Source organism: Palaemon carinicauda, chromosome 8 (genome assembly GCF_036898095.1).
Source record: "Palaemon carinicauda isolate YSFRI2023 chromosome 8, ASM3689809v2, whole genome shotgun sequence".
Classification (NCBI taxonomy): Eukaryota; Metazoa; Arthropoda; class Malacostraca; order Decapoda; family Palaemonidae; genus Palaemon; species Palaemon carinicauda.
In genome coordinates, this window is record NC_090732.1 from 165791017 (window position 1) to 165815077 (window position 24061).

Here is a 24061-nt window from a genome sequence, read left to right on the forward strand (position 1 = left end):
GAATTTTCAGAGCCTGTCGTTTAAAGAAGAAAGCTCAGCACGAGGCCAACAAGATTAAACTGTACGGCTTGGAACAAGAGCACAAAGGCATGCTGATGTTGCTTGAAGAGGCGCGAGCAGTTCTTCTGAAGAAAGTTGAATGTGGGGCAGCCAGCGCACCAGTCGATCCCATGCAACATCAGGCTGGGCTTGATTCGTCATCTTCTCAGAACCAAGCACAGATTACAGTGGCTTTGGAGAAAATTGTGAAGATGAAGAACAGTAAGTTGTGGATTATAATATTTGGTACTATTTTTTTTCTTAGAGTACAGTAGCATAGAAGTTAGAATATTCACCAACTGATATATAGTACAGTATGTTAAAGTACAGTACACGGTAAGTGTCATTTGATGTTATTTTTTATTTCTAATTTGTTGCAGAACACAAAATTGCTGGCCATACTACAGAGTTTGTCAACAAGGTGATAGAAAATTGTCAAAATGGTAACTCCACTGGAGGCTTGGAAGAAGTAACGAGGACTTTTGATAATACTAACCTTTCTACCAGTCCTACATCAAATTTCTGTGGAGGTTTCTCACCGCATTAAAGGCATTCACCTGAAGAGAAACACGTCTGTTGAGTGACAGACCAAGGTGCTTCTTGAAATGACATCTCTTTGCATCTGCGTTCAACAAATAGCAGAAGGAAAGATGTGATCATTTTCCCATAAACTTGAAAGTTTATATTTTATCATATTTATCCATGACCCTTCTTAGTTCAGGTGAATCTATCATAAGCTACCATTTGTATGGTCTCCAATGCAATTCATAAGTATAGTTTTATTTAGATGTAGAACATAAAGTAATTCTTACTTTATTGATTTAATATAATACATGAAGAATCATTACCAAATTAAGGTTTCTAAAATTTGGTATGAAATTTTCTTTTGTAGAAATGGTGGAGTAGTTTAAAGGGGGGTCGGTATTACCATACCTCTTGCAGAGATTGTTAGGTTAGGATTAGTATGACCCACGAGAGAAGGTAGGGTTGGCTAAATTCTGTTTATGCTCTCCCACTAAAGATGTAGGCTGTGAATGTCAGAGAAATGTTCGAATAGCTACAATTGTGAATATTGTTATATTTTTAAAAAACGAATCTTTGAATTTAGAGGTCAGTACAGTTAATGATTATCATCTAAAGCATAGTGTTCATAAGTGTGTATGTTCTATCATGCACTTGATTGTTTGCATATACTGTATATTGTACGTATACTTATGTGTCATTTTTTAGTTGAGATAAACATCACTTGAATCTCAGCATATGCCCACCGCTATACATGATATGTTTTGTGTCAAGCTTATACTTCAAGGAAGATTTAGGATAACAGTAGTAGGGAGATTTAGCCATGCATGTCTACGTAATATTTACAATATGCCAATATAGGAATTTTACAAATAAAATAAAGAGTTTCATGTAGGTATACTGTATAGATCAGCCATAATTTTGAATTGTCAATTCCTAAGAGGACAAGCATCTGAATGACATGCAGCCATTGATACATTCAATTAAACTAAAAATAGAGTAGAGCAGTAAAATTTTGAAAAAATAATTCAAATGTGATTACTGTAGTTGAAAATCATTAGTACATAATACAATACCCAAATATCAATGAAAGGTAGGAACGTGAAAACATGGAATATAGATATCATAGGAGAAAGGTTAGAATCTGTGGCTCAAACATGGGTAATAGTTTGATTAGTAATGACACTTGTAAGTATATATATCCTAAAAATGTAATTGACTAAATATGTAATTGACTTTATAAGTTATTTACTTTACTACATATTTTAGACCTTTTATTAAATGATCAGTGCATAACTGTGATTCAAGTGTTTATACATACAGTATTAGTACATATATATAATTGTATGTGTGCATCCAGTATATATGCTCCAGATTTTTTTTTAGATATCTTCATCATAACAGTTGCAAATTCATGCAAATTCTTATATGATTTGGAAATTTATCGTTTTTGGGATTAAAGTAGAAAAGTGAAAGAAATTTCTTCCATTTGGGTAAGTGCAAATGTGTTGTAACAGTCATTGCATGCACATTTCTTATACGAAAAAGAAATCTTTGTATTCTAGTCAGCCCTCTGTATCAAACGTACGTCTGATATGCAAAAGTGTTTAAAGATACAAACTATAGATGATAGAATTTTGAAAACTTAGCAATAGATGGCCTTTTTTTAAATTAATAATAAATTTGCACTGTGGGTTATGGTGAAGGGTCAAAAACTTATACACCACAGCTTAACATATGAAATTGTGCATGTTAACACCATGCGTTAGGTGGCTTAATTTACTTTTAGGGTCATAGGCTTGAGGTCACATTACTCCTTACTTATACATAGACTGTTTAGAAATGATTAAATTTGGAAAAGAAGCTAAGAGTTATAATTAGCTGATTTACGTAGAATTTAAGTTATAATATTATTTGTACAGTGCAGTAGTTTTTATGCTTCGTTTTAATACTATATTATTTGATTCTCGAAATATAACTGAAATTATTTTGAGGTAACTTATGATTTGACCACTAAAAGGAAAGCAAATTCTTATTTTTACAGTTCTTTCTGTATTTGATATCTGGCAAATTATTATTGTTGTTGCAGCTTTGTTGTACTGTTACCATTTAAAGCTACATTTAATATTTTTTTTTAGTAACTGTTTGGAAGGTGATCTGTAGCATTCCTTTTGGTTGATTATTATATTTGTAAGTAATCCTAAGGATAAAATGTAGTTTTAATTCTTATTGAATTGGAAAAAAGAAATCTGTACTTGTGTGTGTGTTAGTTCTGGCATTGCCATTTTTCCCCAAATACACAATTTTTTTATACTGTATATTTTTGTATACTACTGTAATGCATACCAACACTCATTCTAAGACAAGATTGTCTCTATTGAGGAAATATTTTGAAGAAATTGTTCTTCAGAATGTGGTAGTCAAGTTGTAAATATGTATAACTAAAGGATAGATTAAACTGTTTATTAGTAACAGTAACATAGCTTCCATTTGCATTATTCAAGCATTCTGTGTTGTGATTATCGCTTTGTTTGTGTATTTGACAGAGATTATAACTGTAGATGTATTGAAAAGTATCTTGGTGACTCTGGCCAACAAAGATTCAAATATGGCAATGAATAATTAGAATTATTCGGGAGATAAAATTGCTTCATAAAACTTTCAAAGACGAAAGAACGGAAACTGATGGCAAACTCCACAAAATGTAAACGATTAGAACATAAAATTGCAGGTCTTATATGTTGAAGTTTTCCTATAAGGCCTCCTATTCATCCATTATAATTGTTATATAGCCATAATGCTTGTTTTTCTTTATGCAGAGTAAGCTGTGATGTCATCTTCTATGTATTTTTTTAATATTTTGTCTTTCGTTGAACAGAAAATTTAATGTACGCCAAGTTGAATCTTAAAAATCATAATCTGACCTGCGATACAGGTTTTTTTTTGGTTTATGAATCATAATAAGGAAGTGTATATTGGATTTCATTATAATTTACGTTTGTAAATTAACGAGTTCTTTTTCACTCATCGGATAACACAAGGGAAATATTGGCAATTCAAACCTAATGCATTATGGATGAGTTTGTGTACCTGATAATGTAGGTTAGAGAGTTACCTGGTGCCTGTCTAGTCGCACTAATTATGTCAGATTTTTATGAATATATATATATATATATATATACATATATATATATATATATATATATATATATATATATATATATATATATATATATATATATATATATATATTTAAATTATATATATTTAGATGTATATATATATATATATATATATATATATATATATATATATATATATATATATATATATATATATATACTGTATTTATATATATATATATATATATATATATATATATATATATATATATATATATATATACTGTATTATATATATATATATATATATATATATATATATATATATATATATATATATATATATATATATATATATATATATATATATTATATTGTATATGCACACGGTACATAGTACACATATATATACATATAGTATACAATATACTGTATATGCATGTTGGTTGTAGAGATGCTTTGTGAAATTCTTCATCCAAGTACTTCATTGGTTTAAGTAAATGTAATTTTTGGACATGGTGTACTGTACAGCTCAATAGATTTTAAGGTAGTGGATTTGCGTATTCATTGTATAGTAGTAAATACTAATGTTAGATACTCAACTCAGTCATCGACAAAACCCGCGGTATCGAAAAGAATACTACCGTATATTTTCTTTTGTCGGAGCTTCGTACCCTTGCTGTATTTGCACGTAGTAACGGAAGATTTTATATACTGTCCTCTAGCTTCTTCGTTACGAGAGAGGAGCCATTAAGAAAAGAAATTCCAAGCAATCATGTGGTTTTCTATGAATAAACTATATAGGAAATATCAACAGCTCGAAAAATATTTGAAATGTTGAAGGAAAAATAACTCGATCGTCAGGAAAAAACTACCCTATACTAATATACAGATAATAGTAAAGTAAGAAAGTTAACTGAACAAGCAGATTACTGAAAATACTGTAGTTGGTTCCTCACCGTTGTTTTTATTGATTCTGTCGTCAGCATAGAGATATATTGAAGGTTGTCTTGTCAATTACAGCTTCTGTAACATTTATATTCCTTTAATTGCATGTTAGGAAAGGGGAAAATGCCGTTTATAAGTCCTCGGCATAGTTATATAAGAAATAGTTAATACAGTAATAGTTGTTCATGTTTAGTTTTTTCCTCTGTTTAGAGTTCTTCAAATATTATATATTATGTGATAACATGTTTGGATTTTATTTGGATGTTACTTATGTGCATTAAGCAAAACTATGTTAGATTTTTAAGTGCACAGCATTGTTTGATAATTTTACGACTTGGAAAGCTAATCTTTTTCTACAATATTCATATCTGCGCCATAGTTATCAGCAGATGTTCTTGATGTTACATTTTAAAACTTTTGTTTTTGATAACGAAAATCTTGGTTTTATTGTTCCCATATATTACTTTAGGGATAAATATATATGTTTCATAGTTTGTTTCAAATCTAAATATTTGTTTAAAACATTAGTTCTTAACTGTATTTGCTGGAATTATTTGTAATTTGATTATACTAAACCTATGTACAGCAATTGGTAGGTATTAACTGTAACACTGTTACTTTTTTGTTGCGTGTATTTTATATACAGTTATTTGGTGGCTTGATAATATCGGAGTATCCCCCCCAGCAGTTTTCACATCCTAATAAAGGAGCAGTTGGTAATGTAACTGTATTAGATATATATTTTAGCCAAAATAAGGTAAAAGGGCATTCTCTCTCTCTCTCTCTCTCTCTCTCTCTCTCTCTCCTCTCTCTCTCTCTCTCTCTCTCTCTCTCTCTCTCTCTCTCTCTCTCTCTCTCTCTCTCTCTCTCTCTCTCTCTCGAGTTTTAATACTGTAATGGTCTCCATTTGTTCAAATGTTTCATGAAATGTTCTTGACCTTGTTAGGAATCAATTATTATTAATAGGGAGTTTCTTTTGCATTTAGAATGCACCAAGTAGTGTTAACTTTCTTTCTAGACAGAAAGTTTAGTTTATGTTGAATTATTTTTATTATAATCAAATTAGAGATTTATAGTTTGTGTTTCTTTGAGAAACATTTATAATGAATGTTAAGAGGAGTTAATTTAGGAAAGTAGGTGATGGGGATGGTATTCCTCGCATCATTTTGATTTTTAGCAGAGCAGCGGCCAGTTCAGTGTGTTGACGGCCCTGTATCTCACAGAGTTAGAGATATTTACATACATATATATTATATACGTATATATTTACCGTATATCAATTTGACATATCCTTTACTGCATGCCATACAAGGGTTTGTGGTTAATTATGTATCTGTTTGAATGACAGTGTGTACCCACTAACTCGTGGTCATTTCTGACGGATGATTTTCTCGATGAATATTATAGCTTTGCCATTACATTTGTAGAGCCCTGAATGCTTGTGTGGCTGATGGTCAAAATGTGAAAGTTAACGTTTCACTATTTTCCTGATGTCTTAGAAATTATGCTGAAGTATTGCTTATTCCGAGTAACATTAACTTGAGTTACTTAGTACTCTACCTGTTGATTTTAGTGTTCATTTTTTTTTTCTTTTATATTTTATTGAATTGAATGAAAATGATCTGGAAGTTTTACAAGATCAGACATAAAAACTACCATTCTATAAAATACATATTTATTTTTCAGCAACCTCAAATGTCTACTACAGATCAATCATCTGTGATATGAATTCAGGTTTAAATATATGTCCATATAAAAATAAAAAAAAAAAATAAAAAAAAGACAAAAGGTAAAAAAATTGGAGGAAAATTTTTAGGGTGAGTGACCAAAGCCTCATATATATAGCTTATGATGTTTTCTGAAATGACCACAACCATTTTAACTATTAATAAATTTTTACTGATATTCTTGAACTAAGCTAAGGCAGACACCATTAGAATTGCCACTTCATATTCAATATTGATTGTTCTCTGTATTTGTAGAGACTTCTTTGCTTATCTCTGCGGCAGACCTTATGCTAAAGTGATGTTAGTGCTTTTGTCATGAATCATAGGTGGTCTGAGAATTCAGTTTAGTAAGTGGTAAACTTTTAAGCAAAAAAGTCATGTGGGTTTATATCAATGAACAAGGTATTTTGCCAAGGAAATGCCATGTTAGTTTTCCTGGCTTACTTTGTATATTTGTAGCTGTAATTTGTTAGGCTTTTGCAACTGCAGTGCAGTCATTCTCTCTCTCTCTCTCTCTCTCTCTCTCTCTCTCTCTCTCTCTCTCTCTCTCTCTCTCTCTCTCTCACATACAACTGTTACAAGTGTTTATACATAATCATAAAACTGCTGAAAATGGGTAAAGCAAATACAATCATAGCAGAAAGACAGATTGATACAGCCTTATGACATTGTTTTTGCAGTGCACCCACTTATTATACATTATGTATATACACATTTGTGATCATCTGTCACTTGCAATATCTGCCAAGTTTGTTTTGGCCAAGTCAGATGTCTCGGTTCATTCAAGAAGGCTCTGAAGCCTTTGTTTCAACACCATATGAACTTTTAGGCTGAAGTTATATGTATGGTTTTGTCATCAGTCGAATGTTGTATTTTTAACCTCGGTCTTTGCCAGCCTTGTCGTTTACGATTCCACAGCAGTGACCTTTGTTGACTAGTTTATACAGTTGTCTCTGTACGATCGGCACCAACATCAGTGTCCTGTTGTTGTTTGTGATTCCACAGCAGTGACCTCCGTTAACAGTTTTTGGCCCTGCATGATCGGCACCAACGTCAGTGTCTTGTCGTTGTTGGCGATTCGACAGCCAGTGACTTTTGTTGACTAGTTTATACAGTATCCTTTCAACTTCAGTCCAGTTAAACTCCTCTTTCCTTTTTCTTGGCAGAACTGCACAATGTAACTGTAGTCATTGAAAAGCCGCACAGCTGTTTTGTGTGATCGTTTTTCAACTTTCTTGCATTGCAGTTTATAGGTACAAAGTTGGTGCTGAATGTTTTTTCAGATTTTTTGTGATGCCAAATTTTTTTTTCTGAATTTTGTGAAGCAAAATTTTGTGACTGTACTGAGAGTACTATGAGTCCTGTTGTTCAGTGGCTGCTATTATTGAAAAAAAAAAAATGCAGGAAAAAATAAAAGCGTCCCAAGTGACGTGCAAGTAATCTGGTTTCTTGTGAGTCCAGTTGCCCTTTTGTTTGTTTTATTTATTTTTCTTTGTATCTTCTCTCACCCTTAATAAGATCCTGAAAATTTCAGCTGATTTTCTGGAATTGTTATGTCCAAACTCTTGACTCATCTGTATTAATGTTACAAAAAAAATATGTATATATGAACATTATTTTTATATTGCTTTCACTTCTTCAGAGCCTCTTGAAAATTGTGGTTAAGCACACTGTAGTCTTCATATAAACTCTTCTTATTGGTTTTGTAAGTCACAGTTGACTCACCTGACGTTTTAGATTTATTTATTTGTCTGTATTTTTGTCTATCTAAAATTTTTGAAAAGTGGGATCTAGATAGTTGTAACATATGATGAGAAGCCTCTCATTGAACGTAGAGGACGTAGGATCCCATTATCACTTATGATTTTTATTCATCTGTTGTTTTTAGTCCTTTGCTATGTTTTGGGGGAACATGGTTGAAGTCTTCTTTGAAATAATTATCATGATATTTTATTATATTGAATTTTCCTGTAACGCATTATGTTTAACTTGATTTTTCTCATAGATAAACCTTTTCCACCCTGTGCACAGAACTGTATATCATATTTAACTGAATAAAATTAGTATAATGTTACTTGGTTTTTCTTTCCATGGTGAAATATATGTATATTGTGAAAAAACTGTTGAGATTTGTGTTTTATGCTATCTAATTCTTTTTGCTCTTATATACACTGTATATTTCACATTGACCTATTTTTCCAAGATCACAGGTATATTCAGGTGTTAAACTGATAATACAGTAGTTAAGATCTCTGGTTTTTAGAGTTATAGAAACTACATGTCAAGGGCTTTATTTCATCCACTTTGTAACTAGTTAGTTGTTCCTGGTCTTTATTTCATTAATTTTGTAACTAGTTAGTTGTTCATGGTCTTTATTTCATTCATTTTGTAACTAGTTAGATGTTCATGGTCTTTATTTCATCCAATTTGTAACTAGTTAGTTGTTCATGGTCTTTATTTCATCCATTTTGTAACTTGTTAGTTGTTCATGGTCTTTATTTCATCCATTTTGTAACTAGTTAGTTGTTCATGGTCTTTATTTCATTCATTTTGTAACTAGTTAGTTGTTCATGGTCTTTATTTCATCCAATTTGTAACTAGTTAGTTGTTCATGGTCTTTATTTCATCCATTTTGTAACTTGTTAGTTGTTCATGGTCTTTATTTCATCCATTTTGTAACTAGTTAGTTGTTCATGGTCTTTATTTCATCCATTTTGTAACTAGTTAGTTGTTCATGGTCTTTATTTCATCCATTTTGTAACTTGTTAGTTGTTCATGGTCTTTATTTCATCCATTTTGTAACTAATTAGTTGTTCATGGTCTTTATTTCATCCACTTTGTAACTAGTTAGTTGTTCATGGTCTTTATTTCATCCATTTTGTATCTAGTTAGGTGTTCATGGTCTTTATTTCATCCACTTTGTAACTAGTTAGTTGTTCATGGTCTTTATTTCATCCACTTTGTAACTAGTTAGTTGTTCTTGGTCTTTATTTCATCCATTTTGTAACTTGTTAGTTGTTTATGGTCTTTATTTCATCCATTTTGTAACTAGTTAGTTGTTCATGGTCTTTATTTCATCCATTTTGTAACTTGTTAGTTGTTCATGGTCTTTATTTCATCCAATTTGTAACTAGTTAGTTGTTCATGGTCTTTATTTCATTCATTTTGTAACTAGTTAGTTGTTTATGGTCTTTATTTCATCCATTTTGTGGTTCTAGGAATTCTTGCCGCATACATTTTCGCCGTAGGACTTTTTGTCACGGACTTTTTGCCGTAGGAAACTTTGCCACTAGGTATTTTTGCCGTAAGGAATTCTTGCCGCAAATTGCATATTACTTTTATAATTTAAAGGTATATGAAAGAGTTGACCTATAAAAAAAAATAAGTATAGAGGCTTACATGCATACATCTAATGCGATGGATGGTCTCTTGATAATTAGCTCTTACTTATGAAGTTTTAAACAAGCCGTTTTAGCCCATACATACACTCCACTGGTCTTTGATAAATAGCTCGTGCTTCTAAAGTTTAAAACAAGTTGTTTATAAACAAGAAGTATACATACCTACTTACATACATACATACACACATACATCTAATTATCTCTTACGTAGTAAGTTTTAAACAAGCAGTTTTTAGCATACATACATACACTCTACTACATACATGAATGCCGTATAATTAATAAAATATATCTAAATTATGAGTATAAAAGGGTATGACGTCATCTTCGCCACTGTCATAAAATAAAAAGTTTTTGCCACTTTCGAGACGCGTAAAGTCTTCAGGAATTGCATAGCCATTTCTTGCATTCGGAATAGGAGGAGCCTGTACATGAACCTGCCTCCATTTCCTAATATTTCGAGAAAAAGATGCATTAGATGGCATAAGATAACATCCCGCTTCATCTAAGCTAGAAGAAGCACTGGCAATTAATGATCTTGCAGACAACTGGGAATTAGTAGCATTTTCTTTAATTTTTGCTAAGGTGGAGTACACTTTTAGTTTTGTTGGGTTAGCGGAATGGTTATGTTCACCAACAGTTTTGCATATTGCTATATCACCATCACTTTCCAGAAGTGTGTGGACTCTTGCTTTGCAGTTTTTAATCTCTCACTTCCAATAAGTTTTACTTTCTAATGTTCTGTCGATTCTGTATACGAAATTATTATCGTCAACTAACTTTTCTCCTCCGCGGATAGTTTTCACAGTATGCGGCATTGTGAAGAACTTGAATAATGGAATATAAATCTATTCTAAGCCGAAAAAAGTTACTGTTATTTTAAATATTTTCCAACTTTAGAAATACATACATAGATGTATGTGTGTATGTATGTATGCAAGTAGGTATGTAACAACTTGTTTTAAACTTTAGAAGCACGAGCTATTTATCAAAGACCAGTGGAGTGTATGTATGGTCTAAAACTGCTTGTTTAAAACTTCATAATAAAGAGCTAATTTTCAGAGACCATCCATCGCATTAGATGAATGTATGTCGGCCACTATACTTATTTTTTTTATACGTCAACTATTTCATCTACCTTTAAATTATAAAAGTAATATGCAATTTGCGGCAAGAATTCCTTAAGGCAAAAATACCTAGTGGCAAAGATTCCTACGGCAAAGAGTCCGTGACAACAAGTCCTACGGCGAAAATGTATGCGGCAAGAACTCCGGTCACCCCATTTTGTAACTAGTTAGTTGTTTATGATCTTTATTTCATCCATTTTGTAACTAGTTAGTTGTTCATGGTCTTTATTTCATCCATTTTGTAACTAGTTAGTTGTTCATGCTCACAGTTCAATCTAAAGTAAAGATATTTGTTTATTCAGCCTCTCATACATTTACATTAATGCTCACATACTCAAAACTTGGAATGATATTAGACAGGATTTGTAATTTATGAATTTACTACAATAGATCCTGACCTTGCAGTTTTGTTGGCCATTCTTAGCCCATGAACAACTGAGGAAAATCCAGTAAGGAGGATAGTGCAGTTAGTGCACCTCCCATGGTGCAATGTAGACGTTACTTTATGGTCTGTGTAGCATACATGCATGTATTTGTGCCTACCTAAATACAGACCCTTGCCATTTTATGGGTATACTCTATTGCTGTTTTCCATGACCAAAATTAAGGAAATCCTGTGGGTCTGGCAGTATTGTATGGTTGTCCTCTGTTTTCACTTATCTGCAGAAGCCTGCAGTTCAATCCCCACTTCACTCTTGGTCTTTGTGGAGAACAGACGTCTGCTCGAACGCTGTCTACACAGTGCTTTTCCTTTTTGGTTCTTGTGATCATGAATGCTTCTCAAGTACAGGTATGTATAAGAATCTTCCCTGGCCTTGAAGGTCTTCGTTGTGGCACCTTTATGATTGGGTGGAGGTAGATCCTCATTCTGTATGTCCTGCATGTTGAGGTAAGAGGTGTTCCATGTCTTCCCTTTGCAAAAATTGTATAAAATGGATCGTCTTCTCAAAGGGAAAAATTCAGCAGCCATCGTAATAAGAAAGCAAGAAAGGATTGTTCCCTCTCTGCTTCTCCTCCAAAGAGGACAAGAAGCAAAAATCTTCTCTTACGAGCCCTGAATTTTTCATGCCACCCTTTGTTATTGGAGTTCCCAGAGATGCCGATAACAAAGGATGGTAGCCACTTGATCAAACATAAATTTGTAGACAAGTTATATCTAATTATACTTGATGAGACAGAGAATACTCAAAGTGTTTATGACCCTCTGGCTTCAGAAATTAACCAATCAGAGCAGGATTTATTACAGGAACCACCAATTTCTCCATAGAAACTGCTACCCTTCGGGAGGATGCATCTGGACTCGGTTCAATGGGCCCTAAAGAGCAAATGGTCGCAGACCTTAGACTACTCATTGGCTCTTGTAAAGATCCCTCTAGATGTAAGAACAGATCTCTTGTGTCTAAAAGAGGGGAATATATTATCCAGATCACCTCTACAGATTCCAACTCCGGACTTTCTAATCTTTTAGATGCTTGTTGCCAGGGAACAAATCTCAGAACTATGGTCGGAGGAGGACAAGTAATGAATTATCTGGAGCTCAAGGCAGCATATCTGGTATTACTCCACTTCACAGAGATGATCAAAGGTCACTCAGTGGTGTTGATGAGTGATACCAGGACTGTAGTAACACATGTCAACAACCAAGGGGGCTCAGTATCCCACCTCCTCTGTCAGTTTGCAGTAGGGATGCAACACTGGGCACAGGTAAATGACGTTCATCTCAGCCCAATTCATTCTGTGGTAAAAGAACGAGATAACAGACAATCTGAATTGACTAGGGGCGATAGTTGGTTCAGAATGCTCTTTGAATCCTCTAGTGGCAAAGAGTATCCTGACTTTGTGGAGTTACCCTACCATCTGAAAGAGCTAACAAGGAATTATTCTTTAGTCCCGGACCCAGCATCAGTACAGTAATGGAAGAAGCTTTCCAACACTCCAAGGGCAGGATGGACGTCTATGCATTTCCCCTCTTTCTGCCTGATCCATGTCTTCAACAAGATCCCAATAATAACGCTAGTCACACCAAGGTGGCTGCAAGTGGAGCGGTACCCAGACTCTATGGATCTTCTTGAGAAGAACCAAAAGAACTTCCAGATTGGCAAAACCTTCTATATCACCCTCACAGGAAAAAGTTTCATGAAGCAAGACACTGCTGGTCTCTTCATGGCTGAAGGTTATCCAGCACCTCTTAAAGAAGGTGTTTTGAGACCGACTAGCGAAACAACTTTTAGGATACCTCTGCAAATCCTCCGCAATGGTCTATCAGGTAAAGTGGTCACTTTTTGTGATTGGTGTTGCAGTAGAAACATTACTCCATTTAACGTCATTATACCACTGATCGCAGACTTTTTAGTTTTTCTGCAGTAGGAGAAATTTCTCTGTCACAACAGTAAAAGGCTATTGCTCAGACCTAAGCCAGGTTTTCAGACTGAAGGGAATTGATCTCTCCTCCATTTGGGAACTCTTGGCTTTAATCAGAGGCTTTGAATAGTCTTGCCCACCTCGGGAAGTCGAACCCTCGTCTTGGATTTATATTAAAGATATTAAGGTCCTTAAAGTTAGCACCTTACGAGCCTCTTCACAATGTATCAGACCCAGGACCTTACATTAAAAACGAGTGTTCCTCTCAGCTCTAGCCCTATAGCTATGGTAACCAGTCTTCTAGGAGAAGGACACTCCAAAATCAAACCATTGTTATCTAGTCTTGTGTAGTGCCATAGCCTCTGTACCATGGTCTTCCACTTTCTTGGGTTAGAGTTCTCTTGCTTAAAGGTACACAGGGGCACACTATTCTACCTCTTGTTTTTGTTAAAGTTTTTTATAGTTTATATAGGAAATATTTATTTTGGTGTTGTTGCTATTCTTAAAATATTTTATTTTTCCTTGTTTCCTTTCCTCACTGGGCTATTTTCCTTGTTGGAGCCCCTGGGCTTATAGCATCCTGCTTTTCCAACTAGGGTTATAGCTTAGGAAGTAATAATAATAATAATAATAATAATAATAATAATAATAATAATAATAATAATAATAATAATAATAATTTAAGACTCCAAGTTTCCGATGCATAAGATAATGCTGGTAGGACCATCTGATTAAATAATTTTCTTTTGAGAGAAAGTTTCATTTTACTTTCAGTAACTCATTTTATTAACTAAAAGCTTGCCATCCCATGCTTATCCTATCCTGTACTTTTAATTTCAGTCTCATGTTTTGGGGAAACACTCATGTAAATTCATTAACAATCTCCACAGGTTCGTCCACAACCCTTAACTGTTGTTTCTTCATTCTCATTGAACTTCATCTTAGTTTTACTCATTCACATTCAGTCGTACATCTCAGCATACAATATTCAAATCTTCAATCATCTTTTGTAAGCGCTCCCATGACACACACATACAAATATATCATCATCTCTTCCTAGCCTATTGACACAAAGGGCCTCAGTTAGATTTTGCCAGTCATCTCTATCTTGAGCTCTTAATTTAATACATCTCAATTCGTCATCTACTTCACGCTTCATAGTCCTCATCCATGCAGGCCTGGGTCTTCCAACTCTTCTAGCGCCTTGTCATCTACTTCACGCTTGTAGTCCATCCATGTAGGCCTGGGTCTTCCAACTCTTCTAGCTCCTTGTCATATACTTCTCTCTTCATCCATGTTGGCCTCGGTCTTCCAACTCTTCTAGCTCCTTGTCATATACTTCTCTCTTCATAGTCCTCATCCATGTTGGCCTCGGTCTTCCAACTCTTCTAGCACCTTGTGGAGCCCAGATGAAAGTTTGGTGAACTAATCTCTCTTGATGAGTGTGATGAGCATGCCCAAATCATCTCCATCTACCCCTCACCATGATCTCATCCACATATGGCACTCGAGTAATCTCTCTTATAGTTTCATTTCTAGTTCTGCCATGCTATTTAACTCACAATATTCTGAGAGCTTTTGTTCTAAAATCTACAAATTCTATTGTATATTCTTTCATTGTCTTACCACGACATAAAATAACAGATCTCACCAAAGTGATAGCCTGCTTTTTATATGTAATTTCAAGCGATTTTATTTCCAAATTTTACTTAACCATTGTATTATTTGTTTTTTTTCATGAGTATTTATAGAGTATTCTATTAATCCTGGTTCATTATACCTATGAGAAGGACACTTCAAAATCAAACCATTGTTCTCTAATCTTGGGTAGTGCCATAGCCTCTGTACCATGGTCTTCCACTGTGTTGGATTCTAGTTCTCTTACTTGAGGGTACACTCTGGCACACTATTCTATCTTATTTCTCTTCCTCTTAGTGTTGTTAATTTTTTATAGTTTATAATAAGAAAATTTATTTTAATGTTGCTCTTCTTAAAATATTTAATTTTTCCTTGTTTCCTTTTCTCACTGGGCTATTTTCCCTGTTGGAGCCCCTGGGCTTATAGCATCCTGCTTTTCCGAGTAGTATTGTAGCTTAGAAAGTAGTAGTAGTAGTAATAATAATAATAATAATAATAATAATAATAATAATAATAATAATAATAATAATAATAATAAAATTTGAACTTGTTGGAGTTCAATTGTTTTTCAGTTTTTCTCATCACTACTGAATGTCTAAATAGAATATACAAATCAAATCTCAGTAGTTTATGCTGAACTAACAAATCACAATGATTCAAATTTTTTTTCCTACTTTAATTGAGTAATTAAAAAAGTAATTTAAAATTTAATAACAATGTTACTTATTTGCGTTGTTTGTGACTTTGTGTTTAGTTTAGCATTATCCAGAAATGACAGAAAACTTGGCTAAATTCATTAGTTTAACATACTGTAGTTTTTCTATTTTTTCTTCATGCATTATCTTGCAAAATCAGTAACGAATTCCGTAAAAAATAAAGAATTATAAAATTAACAAAAAGAAATACTCTAAAAAATAAAAGTTTGGAAACCCCAATCAAACAAAATTGTAATTAAAAAATCAGTACAAAACTACAATGCTAGAAAGTTTTTGATACGCTATGTTAAATAAAATTCCAATAAAATAATGTTAGATATTAATTCATTAATAAAAACTTGTAGCAATTAAATTGTTATAGAAAAGTCCAATGATCTGGTAAAATAAACCCCAGCAAAGGTTAATGAACCCTGTGCTAGACTTCCCCTAAGACCATAAACAATGTAAACTTGAGGCAAGTTGAGGGGCACTCAGTAGAGAGGTAATAAGTGATTGTGCGTGGCCTTTTATTATAAGTTTATTAAGCTTAATTTGTTTAATTAAGATGGTTTTATATATAACTAAAGGAAGCTAAAGGTTCATCATTTTAACCAAAGACTATTTAACTGTCAATAAGTTCAGTATTGGAACAGTACAAGTGTTTTTTTTTTTTTTCGTCGATAACGTAAGTCTTCCGAATGAGAGCAGTAAAATAATGGAAACCTATTTTAAAAGGATATCAAAATAAGTTAATTGAGGTAAGTTTTGACTTCGTTTATTCTAAGTCATCACTAAAATATCCACTAAGACAATTCATGTTTGCAGTATCCATGATTTTATGCACATTACTAGGTTTTGTGGTAAAATTATAGAACAGTACAATAATACCTAAACGTTTTGTAGAAAACAATACGGTATTATTAATGTTAGTCTAGTTTGTGGTGTTATGAACATTTTTCTGGGTGTATTATGATGAAGGCCGTGCCCCATAGCACCATTATTTTGAACCGCATAGCTAAGAATACGGCAGTCTAAGGGTGTTGGCAGGGGTGTTAACAGGTAAAGGTAACGACACGGCCTTGAAGGGTAGGTTAGGTTAGGCACAAAAGTTTACTTTGGATGGTGTATTATACACGTGTTCCTGTTTGTCGTTATACAAAGGCTTCCATTTCTTATAATGATTTCTGACAGAAATCCATATTTTTTGAGTTATGGTAGGTCGACTACCATACCTGAAAAGCCATGGTTTTGTGTCAGGCATTGTTAACAGTTCCTTTTAAAGCACCTTAAAATATAGCATACACGGTACCAGTCTTATTCTAAGTTTTGTTTCCTCCAGTCATCACCATTAAAAAAGCCATTGTGATATAAAAGTTACCGTATTCAAAACCCAGAAATAGTAATGAAACGCGATCAAAACTGTATGGCTTTTGTTTGCCAGGACTTCTGGACGTATAGAAAACGTGCTTTTTTTTTATGTAGACATTCGTTGCCATTTTCATCGCAGCACAAATACATCCTTAATTAATGGAGCGTATATACAGTATGTTGTTACACTGACTTAACAATGAATATTTATTGGTTTTATGTTTTACTGTAACTTGCTTTGCTTGCATATTAACATTACTGTATCTCATTGTTGCCTGTTCCCGGCAAGTAGACCATGTTTCGCTACGCTTGTCATCCCCATGTTCTAGTATTTTGGCGTTGTTTGATTTATCTAATTTATCACTTAGTTCAATTGGTTTTTGCTCTGCCATACCTCGCATCTGTTGCAATTTAATATTATATCATTGTTCCTGTGGCGAAATTTCACTGGTTTACTAAATTGCCCGATGTGCTGGGCGGGTCACAAGGCCTTAAGGGCTAGCCTCTCAAAACCATTCGGGAATTAAGTAGAATACGGCTATATTTTAACAAATTTATTATAAAAATAATCATCTAATACGAGAGAAATATAAAAAATGAACCTTTACTTGACATACAAAGAGACACTTGACTTAATGAACATGTGCGTTACTGAAAAAAAAACTATGTCCGCATCGGACTCAAAATTTAGCAAAAATAATTAAACATTTAGTAAGTTTCCTCGATAAACGCCTTACCGAGACCTTTTTACGTATTTTACAAAACAACTCTGATCCCCTGGCACAAGGATCGATGAAATATTCACAGATACAAATTTTACATAACTCTAGCAAAACCTATATGGAAACCGACCTGGGTACACTAGGGGGGGAGAGAGAACAATTAAGAACTTACTGTGGTTGGGGACGTCGGATCAAAGAGGCAGAGCTGGCTTCTGCAACCCCCGACGTCACCTTTTTCCCGCATTTTTTCCTGAACCTAAATTTCTTGATTGGATATTTTTATCATGTTACAATAGAATGACGTTATATTTCTTAATCTTAAATTACAAGTGGTCGATTTCTTTAGTCTCAGCGCCTCCCCTACCAGGCGGTTTCTCTTTTGGTTCTAAAACATTCTCTTCTTGAACGACATTCATTCGCCCGCGAGTTCTCTCCTCTCCCTCCAATTTGACGCAACGTAGGTGGAGTCAAATGGCGGGAATTTCGATTGATCAGTTCGAAATTCCCGACAGTTCCTATGTTTTGGCAAGCATTTTATGTTTTGTTATATCCGTTAGCCGCTCTTGCCAGTATTTCAGCGTTAATTATTGATCATACAAACTTAATAAAGGGGTGAATACACACTCAAGAATGAGGTGAATACACACTTAAGAAAAGAGTAAATACAGTACACACATAAGAAAGGGCAAGTTTTAGCTTTGTGTTTAATTTCCCATTATCAGGCTAAATATATCTACCCTAACCTTTCATTATTGACATGATAAATAGAATAAGAGCTGTAATTACATTGTATAGTCCAATATTAAAATCAAATAACCAATAGGCTTGAAATATAAAACGGACCTTTTATTGTGGTCAAACAAGTACTGTAACTTACTACAGAAGAACCACCTATCAGTCTTTTACTGAACTACCAGTTGGAGGAGGCTCCTGTGGCTTGTGCTAAGATGACATAATGGGAAATTTGTTTATTGTTGAGTTTGCAATGAGACAACGTCCTGGTGATCGAACTTTATTATAAGATACTCAAGAGCCGACTGACTCGCAACAGCGTATGCAGATGCATGCTCGGCAGCGCATGGCCGAAAAACATATCGTACACATATCGTACATCCCCCCCTCAAGATTATACTTATACAGTGGAACCTCTACACACGAACGTATCTACATCCGAATTTTCCAACATCTGAAGTAAAATTCGAGCAAATTTTTGACTCTACACCCGAATTTTATTTCGACACACGAAGTAGCAATTTTCGTCGTACCGGTTGTATCCGAATTTTTCGACACGCGAAGTACAATTCGAACACGTTCCTACTCTACACCCGAATTTTTTTTTCGACACTCGAAGTAAACAATACTCGTATGCGTAGTCGGTGCTCATAGCGCCTGATGTGCTTTTTATCTCCGCCAATAGAAGGCAGCACTTCAACCTCGGAGGGACCCTCAATTAGCGTGGCTTGGGTCAGTCCTCTGTTCTCGTTGGCTTTATGTGGTTGTGCCCTGTGCGTTCTGCTATTAATTGTGTTTTAATCGTGATTTTTTACATTCATCCTTTTACGGTATTTTACGAAAATCATGGGTCCTAAAAGGCTTAGTTTCGCAAGTGGTAGTGGTAGTGGTGAGAAAAGGAATAAGGGAATGCTTTCTTTAGAAGTAAAGCAAGGAATTATTGAAAAGCATGAGCGTGGCGTCCGTATGAGTGAACTTGCAATAAGTTCCGCGCAAATAAAAGAGGTGTTAGGAAAATATCAAGACGTGGTCGACTTCATCGACAAATACCATCCAAAGAAATTGCAGGTTTGTCGTGTAGCTGCGCAGTTTGATGATGTTTCCCTAACTTATTTTCGAAACATTCTGAAAAGCTGTACCAAGCAACTTTCTATCAATAGCTTCTTTAAAAAAACTACGAAGCGAACTCGTGATGAAGAGGAAGGAAGTGGTTCAAAGAAAACAGCAAAGAGTGAAGAGAAAAAAATTCAATCAATTTTAAGTGTAGAGAGTGAAAGTGATTAAAATTAATCATCAAAAAGAAAAAAAGAAAATGTAAAAAAAAAATATAAATTATAAAAAAAAAAAGTTATGTTAAAGTTCACTTAGTGTAAGTTAGAATAAGTTACGGTAGTGTACGTTTATCGTAGTTAACCTCTCTACCTCCTCGCCGCCTGTCCGTCTCCTCTCTGCGTAGCAAGACTAACAACACCTGCGCTGGAGTTTCTAAGGTAAAGTGACACTAAAAACCCGTTTTTTATTTATCATTTTTTGCTAATTCTTCTTATTTACATGTCTCTTCTTCTTATTTACATGTCTATTATCTAATTTAGTGTTCATTATTCTCATGGGAAAATTATGTGTAGTAGTTTATTAAGAAGTTATCATAGGTTTTTGGGCTCAACCACGGATTAATCCTATTTCAATGTATTCTTATGGGAAAATTCGTTTCGACAACCGAACATTTTCTACATCCGAAGTTGGTTCTGGAACGGATTAAATTCGTATGTAGAGGTTCCACTGTACATGGCAAAAAAATGAAAGGGGGAAATACCGGAACATATCGTACACATATCGGACATCCCCCCCTCAAGAACATACTTAAACATGGCAAAAATAAAAGGGGGAAATGTCACTAGATCAATGAGAAATGAGAGAAAACAAATTAAAGCTAACTTTTCGATACATACACAAAAACAAAATAAAATACATAAGTTCTCTGGAAAGAAATATCAATTCCTGATGCAATTGCATACAACAGATAATAACATCATTCTACAAAGTCTTTGAGTCACGTGGGTTTACCGGCGGCCCTTCTCGGCCTACTAACGACGTTGGGCTCCTGTATGGGTTGTGTTACCTGTTCTGTCGGGGTATGTCTTGTGCTGAGACACGGGCGTGCCAGAGGGCAGAGCGATGACTCTCAGGTGTCGTCTATTCCTTTTTGATAGCCTGCCGCTCCCGTTGAGCTTGGCGGTGTACTGACGATGGGGCTTTGTTTCCGTTACTATGCCCGTTCTATCCCACTGCTTGGTAGCTTGGTTTTGTATGTGTACATGGGTACCTAGTTTAATGGGCGGCAGACTTCTGGTAGTGCCAGGGATGCGCATCACCTCCTGCGACCTTGTCACTTGTAACTCCCTTCGACGTATCGTCTGCCTCCAATATCTGTCTACTAACAGGTGTCTCCTGGCCGTCGGTACCCCATCGCGCAGCTGGCGACCTGTAGCAAGCCGAGACGATTACTTGTTAATCTCCCTGAGAGGAGTGTTGAGATACTGAAGTATCGCCAGGGCCGTTTTGTCCGACTCAGGGGCTCCACCCTTTAACGTGTTTTCTCGGAGTAGCCTCTTTGCCGATTTGACAGCTGGTTCTGCCCTGCCGTTAGACTGGGGATACTGGGCCGACGACAGCCGGACTTTGACTCCCCATCTCCTGAAGAAGGCCTCCATCTCCTCGCTGGCCAAGTTCGTATCTCCGTCAGTTGATATTTGTTCTGGGGCTCCCCAACGCGAGAAATATGATCGAAGGTGATTGCTGATTTTGTTAGACATGGCACCATTGGGGAAATGAGCTACTTCTAACCAACCTGTTAGTCTATCTGCATATAGCATGTATACACTGCCTTCTATCTTGAACACATCTGCGACGACTTGCTGAAAGGGGTATTCCGCAGGGGGCGTGTGCATCATTTGTTCAGGAGGCAGTGAGGGGGCATGTTCACCGCATGAAGTGCATTGGGCACGGCGATGCTGAAGGTCCCCTTCTATTCCCGGCCAATAGACCGATTGCTTGGCTCTTCTAAGCATAGAGTCGAGGCCTTGGTGTCCTGTGTGTAGATTAGCGGCTACCTGGCGGCGTAAATCCTCGGGGATGACCAAACGTACACATCCTTGGTCCACTGAGGATGTCAGCAGATCCTGGTTGATGGCTAGCCGGTCCCGAACGCTGAAGAAGGGACGAAGGCAGGCAAGTTCTTGCGATTTCTGTTGGGGCCAGTCGCCCGCTGCAACCCTGGCAAGCAAGAGCTGATATACAGGGTCGTTATATGCTGCGCTCCTGACGCAGTCCTCATCCAACAAGATGATGTCCGGTTCCAAGGCGGCCACGGTTGCACATGCCACTGCCACTTGAATGTCGTCCTCCAAATCCACGTCGGAAGCTTCGTGGGATACTCGCATGGTCGGGTACCTTGAAAGAAAATCCGCGGTAGTGTTGCTTTTTCTGGGCAGGTATTTCATGTGGAACTTGAACTGGAGTGTCTTCTCTTTCAGGTTGAATAATCTTGGGTTGATGAGGTCCTTGAGGGCTCTGTCACCCAGCAGTTTGACGAGTGGACGGTGGTCCGTGATGATGGTGAGATTAGGACACCCAAGTAGGAACAACCTGGCCTCCCGCAAGCACCAGGTAACTGCCAGGGCTTCTCCTTCTACGGGGGCATACCCAGCTTCAGAGGGGGTGAGGTGTCGACTACCACACAGGGCAAGGCGCCAGCCGCCCTTGCAACAAAAGGGGCTGTCAGCTGACTGACAAACGCAATACTGCTGAAGGACTACGAAACCGATGCCTTCCTTGCTCCAATCGTCATAGGGCGTGTCTTGTCGTAATATGCCAAGCCGTCCTTGGCTAATTGACAGATGACCACCTGTGCCTGCCGGAGTTTGTCACGTAACTGGCTATCCCAGTAGACGTTTATTCCTGTGGGTTTTCTGAGGAGGTCCCTAAAGGGCTCCATGATGGGCGACGTTGCAAGAAAGGGAGCTAATTGATTCACGAATCCGAACCACGACCGAATATCCGTGATGAAGGGCTTCTCTGGCATATGGAAGTTACGAATGGCATCTAGTCGTTCGTCTGCGGGCTTGTATGATTCCCATCCCAGGTGATAACCGACGAAAGTAACCTCTCTCTTGCAGAATTTAAACTTCTCGAGCTTGAGTGGGATACCTGCAGAGGCACACGTTGACAGGTATTCATATACATGCCAGAACGCCTCTTCGATGCTGTGATTGTATAGCAAAGTGTCGTCAATGCATTTATGCTTTCTGGTGATGTCTTGCAGGGCATCATCAAACCTTTTTTGTGTAGGCATTGGACGCCCAACAGTGACCCATGGGTGTTCTACGATAACGGTATCGTCCCCATGGGGTGATAAAGGTCGTGAGTGGGCGGCTGTCCTCGTCCAATTCCACTTGATGGAAACCCCAGTGGGCGTCCGCCGTAGTCTTGTACGTGGGAATGGGGATGCTTGAAATCATGTTGAAGGGTGCTGGTGTATGATGAGTCTCACGAAGACAGTGGGCGTTGAGGCGCTGGAAGTCTACTGTGCGGCGAGGTTGGCCCGTCTTCTTGGCTACGACGACCATCCTCGCACACCATTCCGTTGCATTCCCCACTGCGACTGGTTCTATCACACCCTTCCGATTGTCCTCGTCAAGTTGGGCCTTGACCTCCTCTTCCCAATGCTTAGGGATTGTTGCGGGCGTGTGACAGGCATAAGGCACGGCATCAGGCAACAAATGGGCGTGGTGCTGCTTGCCTGTCATTACAGGTAAAGGTTCCCTGGTTGTGTTAAAGGTTGTTGATCAGAAATGCCGTAATAACCATTCCTCAAGTCTTGGTATATTCTCCTCCACAGGCGGGATGGGTTAAGTGGCTGGCTTCATTGTCTTAAGGGAGTTAGGCCGTGCGACTTCTTCGTTAAGCACATCAGCTGATGCAACGAGATGGTAGGGGTGAGGGAAGCCAGGCGGTACTATTCCCAGCTCCTTACAAGCATTCAGCGATATATAGAAGTTCTTGGCCGTCGACACAAAGTAAACCTCCTGCTTCGTGCGTCGCCCACCTATATTAATGAAGCATGCCGTTGATCCTAGACATCTCACTCGGAGATTAGCTACGTCCCTCAGACCTGTTCGCGGCTGCAACTCCAGGGGATTTATTTGCAGGCTTGAAAGAATCGTGGGTCCGGCAACGCAGATCTGTGCTCCTGTATCTGCTACGACGAGTGTAGATACTGAATATCAGTTCCTATGGGAAACAAGCCTTGATTGTAGGGTGAGGGGAGAGGTGTGTGTCTGCAACAATCAATAAACTCGAGGCAAGTGGCACTTTCTTCGTACTTATGCAGCATTTCGGAAAGTGCCCTACCTTTTGGCACCCGTGGCACGTCATACCTTTTGCCGGGCACGACGCTCGACCAAACGGATGGCGCCCCCCACAATTTCCGCAACGCTTTGCAGTGAAGTTGCCGCGCAACACCACGACGTCTGGCTCTACGTCATCACTGCCTGTGATGTCGGCACTCGAGGCGCCAGCAGACTCCCTCTCACCGATAGCGACGAGCGGGACACTTTCGACGTTTTGGCGTGCAGCTTCGAAAGTGCAGCATAGGCCTGAA

The 24061-nt window shown here is 36.8% G+C and overlaps 1 protein-coding gene and 1 long non-coding RNA gene across 3 annotated transcripts in view; one reads left to right on the forward strand and one right to left on the reverse strand.

Annotated features, from left to right (window-relative positions):
- LOC137646105 (protein CREBRF homolog) overlaps window positions 1–3723 on the forward strand; it is a 37091-nt gene extending 33368 nt beyond the window's left edge. For both annotated transcript variants that reach the window (XM_068379299.1, XM_068379300.1), the window contains 2 exons: window positions 11–261; window positions 420–3723. In XM_068379299.1, the coding sequence (XP_068235400.1) occupies window positions 11–261; window positions 420–586 (418 nt within the window). In that variant the 3' untranslated portion in view covers window positions 587–3723. The remainder of the gene's footprint in view (window positions 1–10; window positions 262–419) is intronic.
- A 3544-nt stretch (window positions 3724–7267) lies between these two features.
- LOC137646108 (uncharacterized) overlaps window positions 7268–24061 on the reverse strand; it is a 193408-nt gene continuing 176614 nt past the window's right edge. Inside the window, exon 2 of the long non-coding RNA XR_011045393.1 lies at window positions 7268–7370. This is a non-coding gene — a long non-coding RNA (uncharacterized lncRNA). The remainder of the gene's footprint in view (window positions 7371–24061) is intronic.